Source organism: the organism of the source record quoted next (genome assembly GCF_019968985.1).
Source record: "MAG: Porospora cf. gigantea B chromosome Unknown PgB_NODE_1616_length_5280_cov_130.02, whole genome shotgun sequence".
In the NCBI taxonomy this organism is placed as follows: Eukaryota; Apicomplexa; class Conoidasida; order Eugregarinorida; family Porosporidae; genus Porospora; species Porospora cf. gigantea B.
The window spans coordinates 1-5,280 of NW_027178715.1; the positions used below are offsets into that span (position 1 = coordinate 1).

Consider the following 5,280-nt stretch of genomic DNA (forward strand, 5'->3'; position numbering starts at 1 on the left):
CGTTTTGATTATTGTCCCTTCTCTGGTTTTTGACTGTGCAACGTTGCCGGTGAGTTTGACGCGCTCGTCACATCAGTCTTTCAACCTGGCATTCGCTGTCCCTTTCGGTTTGCTCGTAGTGATTCTGCAAGTCGGAAGCTTAGCGCTGCTTGTAGCCAGTGCCATGACGGACCCTGGAATCATGCCTCGCCAACGCAACCCCAACAACGCCTACGACGTGAATCTTAACGAATTCCGAATGGGGCTTCCTGCGCGCAACCAGGACGTTACATACCTCGGCCACCTGTACAAGCTCAAGTACTGTGTTAGCTGTGAGGGTCAAGAAACGTGCACACGCAGGCCACACGTACCGATTTCCAAGAACAGTCCACTGCTCTACCTGTGACAATTGCGTGGAACGCTTCGACCACCACTGCCCGTGGTTGGGGAACTGCGTGGGGCGGCGGAACCACCGACGGTTCGTTGGCTTCCTCTTTGTGCTCTCGATCTTGGGAATCTGCATTCTCGCAGGGTGCATCGTGAAGTTGGTCAACTTCTATTCGTCCGCACCTCGCCCGGCGGATGCACTCCGCCATTTGTGGGACGCGTATGTGGGTCTTGCCGTGGTAGTCGTGGCGTTCTGGTTCGTATGGGGCCTTTTGTACTACCACATAACTCTAATGATGAACAACTTGACGACCTATGAGCAGATAAAGTGCTACTACGAGAAGGAGTGGAACCCTTTCGACAGGGGGGCCGTCGCCAACCTCAGGAGCCTTCTTTTGGGACGCAACCGGCCGAGATATTTTGCAGGAATGTGAGGGGCGGAGGACGCTCACACAGAAATCGAACCGAGGTGCGCCCATTCCAGGACGCCATATTCGAGCCCAAGCGGCCCGACAGGTCGCAGCAAATACTACAAGAACTGCACGTCTCGAAGGAGAAGAAGCTCCAAGAGGGCCTCCACATTAGCAAGCCTCCAATTGCTTCGTTCTTGGAGACGGAACGAAAAGGTTCGGAAAGAAGCACAGCTCCTAGTCACGATATCGAGACTGGCAAAGAGGAGATGCGTTTCAAGACAGAGGTAATGCACACGTCGCCGCTTCCGGATCTGAGTGATGATAGCGCGCAGATGTGGTTTGAACAACGGCCTTCAGCGCTTCCCTCCGGCTACGCGCATGATCCAGTGATAAAACGGGTGAACCTAAAGACCTTGCATTCACCCTCTCAAGCGCTTCCGCCGACTTCTCCCCTGGTCCGCTCGTCAAGTACCCGAGGCCAAGACTCAGGGGGCAAATTTCTTGAGGTGCTCCGCACCCAAAGCTTGTCCACATTGCGCTTTTTCCGTCGGCTGCCTTTCCGCGAGTTCGTGTGTGGTGTGCCTGATGAATAATCGTTGCTAGAATTCGGGCGTTCCAGCTGCGTAGTGCGCCACGTTCTTCAAGCACTCGATCGTAACACGCTATGTTAGATACTGCCAAACAAGTACTAATCATAACAATAGTCTGTTAGGAGCGAGTGCAGCAATTCGCACACTATGTTTTCGACCATTCCTCTTGGAGACTTTCTCTGCAGACCGCAGAACTTGATCGAAGTTCACGAGTCGGATCTGAACCATCGATTGGCCGCTTCCGCACGCAGGATTTTCCAGTACTCTGACGCCATGGACGGTGTGAAGGGAACGCGCTGTGACCCCTGCGACATGTTCGTGCTAGGTGCTATGCCTCACTACTCCCCAGCCGCGATAAAAGAACGTCGAGAAGTGAACGAGTCGCGACCTTTATGGGTCGGCGACCCTTCATTCACAATGACAGCGCAAACCTGGGTGCCCCATAACACAGTATCCAAAAGCGACGAAGATATGGTCGTCATTCGCCCTGACGAACCAGCACGCGGGCCTAGTGTTAAAGTGATTCAATGGTACTTTTGAGACTTAAACAGATTCGTTCAACAGGAACTGCACCGGAACTCCTCGACTCAGGCATCGGACGTAGTGGTATATAAAGTCCCCCATCACTAGTAGCTGCAGTGACTGCATCACGATGACCCAGACGCCGACATAGCTCTTCATGGACTTAGACGGGTCGTTCAACTCCTGATACGTCGATAGCCAGAAGACGAAGGAACAAACCTTGGACAGGGCCTGGCCGCCGAGGAAATGGCTCATGAACGGCTCCACCTTACCTTCGCGAGTGAACATGAAGAGCTGAGGTAGACTTGCCAGGGCCTCCAGGTAGAGAGCGAACGTCCAAGCTATCTGCAAGGAGTAAGATATGAATCAAAAAGTGCAAGCACAAACTCACGTCGGCCGGCATAAACGCATTCAGAGACGGGTGAAGGATCAGAGACAGTAGGAACGCAGGGAGTGCAATGTACAAGTGGTTGATCGAGTCGCCGTTGTCGTCGTAGGTGTGCACGTACCTCTTCCGGCAAGAATACACAATCACTGTGGAGAGGAACAGCGACAAAACCTCAGCAGTTTGGTAAAGCCAATCCCCGGAGCGGTCCCAGGGCAGGTATCCTTCGAAGGGAATAATGGAGCAGAGCCGAGCCGCCAGAAGAATGACGTAGCACTCCATCATTCGACTGGAAACACCAGCTACGCTCTTTATGCGCTCTATCTTGACGAAGACCATCAAGAAGGAGAACATGGAGATTAGGGAAGACATTGTCAGCAAGAAAGAGAAGTCTCCATCAGACAGGAAGAAGTACACTAACACCACGAGGCCGAAGAGGGCCACCCAGGCCTGAACGCTGGTTCGGTGGTCATGAACCCATTCCCGAAGGTGAGTGGGGCTTCTGATGGCCTTCCTGAACGACACAGGCATTATACTAGTTTTCGTATTTCGCAGATTTTCTGCTCGTGTGGGCTGAACTACGACCTGAATCGTAGTACCACATTTTTCACGTGTCCTATGCAATTGATGACATGAATGTTGAATATTCCATTTTCACGATGACAGACGTTCTGGAGACTGTGGCTTTCGACGGTCCTCTGCACAAGGAAATTCTTTCCTACGGCTCTGGTGCCACGCCCACTCCGGGCGATAATGTCCACGTTCATTACACTGGCACTCTCAAGGCGGACGGTTCCAAGTTCGACTCCTCCCGAGACAGAAATGAGTCGTTTCAGTTCGAGATAGGTGTCAACCAGGTGATCAAAGGGTGGGACGAAGGTGTTATGACGATGAAAGTGGGCGAGAGAGCTCGGCTGGTTGTGGGTTCCAACTGGGCCTACGGCACTGTAGGCGCGGGAGCATCTATCCCACCCAACTCCGACTTGGTGTTCGACGTCGAGCTGTTGAAAATAGATAAGGCGATGAGTCAAGAAGAGCGGCAGGAGGAGTCTAATGCGCTACGAGCTCAAGGGAACGAGTCATTCAAACTTGGAGAACTACAGAAGGCTGTTCGATTTTATGTCGAGGGATTGACCATCCTCAGCTACAAGGGCTCCTCCCCTGTGGACGCTGCCCGGCTTCCCTTCCATCTGAACCTGGCTATGTGAGTCTCAGTCTCCGCTTTAACGCAGATGCTACCTCCGCACCGGAAGTCTAACTGAGGCTATTGACCATGCGACCCGGGCGCTGGACATCAGTTCTGACGAGCCCAAGGCGTTGTACCGCCGCGCTTCCGCCTACCTGAAATGCGGAGAGTTTGACCTTGCCGCTCGGGACATACAGAAGCTGCCCGCTTCCGACTGCACTACTGCGCAGCTTGTCGCAGCGATGCATGAGGAGCGCCAGATTGCAATTGAGAAGGAGAAGCGTGCATACTCGAAATTATTCGGATGACCGGCATGTTGGTCCTTGTTGTTGTGGTCTGTGCTGGATTTCTGCCCTTCTATGATTTCCACACGTGCGATATGGACAACCACGTAGTACTGAGTGAAATTAATCAGCGAAGAGCGGAGCACAACACCACCGCGCTTAGACTAGACCACACCCTAGAACAGATGGCACTTCATCGATGTCGGACCGCAACAGATCGCCGCGCTGGGCTGGAGCTCCGAAAGCAGAAGCTCTTCCTGTCCGAACACAAGCTGGTAGATATCTGGTACTCGTCGGCACAATCCTTTGACCTGAACGAGATGGTTCCGAAGGTTAATTTAAGTGACAAGGGCGGAGACTTCGTTGATGTGAGCGTCATACGAGATCAACACACAGCTGTTGTGGAAGCCCAGCGATCGTGCAGGCTGCGCGTGCTGTGTCGACGGCAGCGGAATCAACTATGTGTGCTTGTTCCACCCGCAAGCTGACCATTCAGACATCGCCTTCAACATAGACCCTCCCGTGTTAAAGAACCGCATCAGGTCACGATCGATACCGTTACAGTAATGTAGTCGAGTAAGGATGGCTACATCCGAAGTTCTGTCATACATCCGAAGTTCTGTCATATTGATTTTGCCATGATTGCTCTTACGACACAACCGACCACGGAGACACCAAACGCCAACATGTAGGGAATGGCCAACGTAATGAGCGCTATACGCGTGACTGTCTGCAGTGTAGAGAGAGACACGCAGTACTTACTGATTCGTAGCGGTGCCAACGAACAGGCTCCTCCGGGGGACATGAATCCCGGTTGCGTCGGTTCAAGCATGCAACATGTGTTCTGATGTCTCGGCAGCCCTCATCACACCAGACGCAGGCGGGTGTGATCATTGTGCAACTACTGCACTTGGTCAATAGCGAGCAGCGGTACTCAGGAAGAGAAGTGCCGTCACCACCATCAGAGAAAAGGCATTCCCGAGGTAAAATGCGCGTGGTCGAGTCGGAGGTTCTCTTTCTGATCTCCGAGATGTCCTCCACGTCAAACGGTAGAGTCATGAACTCTTTATCAGTCCCATCCACTTCGGATAACAAAGGTACACACGCGGCTGTGGTAGACAACCACGCACATTGCTTTGAGACGAAGTCAGCCATTAAAGGTGAGTCCCGAACAAGACCCACGCTCGTGCAAAAGGAGCACGAACTGAAACTTGCGCAATCCATTGAATCGCAATTAACTTCGGATTCCGTTGCGAAGGTCAGGAGATGGTGTCTGATGCTTTCCAAATCCGCTGCCACCCATGAATTCTGGAAAATAACGTCCCCAATTGGTGGATACCCTTACCACGGCTCTCAATATCTTATTACTATCTATGACCTATTGCGCCACCCCACACAAGTATGTTAATATGATGTGTGTGGGGTTGCGTATGTGCTCAAGTCGAGGCCTTTTCCTGGAAAGGGTTCTCAGAGGTATGCCCTCTGCTGAGGTATCGTCGTCCTTCCATCCAAGTAGAGGCCAGATCTCAGATTC

The 5,280-nt window shown here is 52.5% G+C and overlaps 4 protein-coding genes across 6 annotated transcripts; 3 read left to right on the forward strand and 1 right to left on the reverse strand.

Moving 5' to 3' along the window:
- On the forward strand, positions 1 to 1,372 carry KVP17_000469 (uncharacterized protein; the record flags this gene model as incomplete). Of its 2 annotated transcripts, XM_068522626.1 has the most annotated exons (4): positions 1 to 49; positions 77 to 311; positions 340 to 796; positions 823 to 1,372. In XM_068522626.1, coding segments are annotated over 4 exons (1,291 nt in total), but the record flags the coding sequence as incomplete, so codon positions are not given. The 2 variants fall into 2 exon arrangements, with proteins under 2 accessions (XP_068378122.1, XP_068378123.1); XM_068522627.1 differs by lacking the exons at positions 1 to 49; positions 823 to 1,372 and having other exon boundaries at positions 164 to 385.
- Positions 1,373 to 1,912: 540 nt separating this feature from the next.
- Positions 1,913 to 2,807, reverse strand: KVP17_000467 (uncharacterized protein; the record flags this gene model as incomplete). The annotated part of the gene is made up of 2 exons (XM_068522595.1): positions 1,913 to 2,236; positions 2,283 to 2,807. 2 exons carry the CDS (start codon positions 2,805 to 2,807, stop codon positions 1,913 to 1,915), a joined length of 849 nt encoding a protein of 282 aa, XP_068378120.1.
- Positions 2,808 to 2,935: 128 nt separating this feature from the next.
- KVP17_000468 (uncharacterized protein) lies at positions 2,936 to 3,770 on the forward strand (the record flags this gene model as incomplete). The annotated part of the gene is made up of 2 exons (XM_068522605.1): positions 2,936 to 3,480; positions 3,509 to 3,770. The coding sequence occupies 2 exons, from the start codon at positions 2,936 to 2,938 to the stop codon at positions 3,768 to 3,770; spliced, it is 807 nt and encodes a 268-aa protein (XP_068378121.1).
- Positions 3,771 to 3,775: 5 nt separating this feature from the next.
- On the forward strand, positions 3,776 to 4,313 carry KVP17_000470 (uncharacterized protein; the record flags this gene model as incomplete). Of its 2 annotated transcripts, XM_068522645.1 has the most annotated exons (2): positions 3,842 to 4,114; positions 4,143 to 4,313. In XM_068522645.1, 2 exons carry the CDS (start codon positions 3,842 to 3,844, stop codon positions 4,311 to 4,313), a joined length of 444 nt encoding a protein of 147 aa, XP_068378124.1. The 2 variants fall into 2 exon arrangements, with proteins under 2 accessions (XP_068378125.1, XP_068378124.1); XM_068522646.1 differs by having other exon boundaries at positions 3,776 to 4,234.
- Between the last annotated feature and the right edge of the window lie 967 nt (positions 4,314 to 5,280).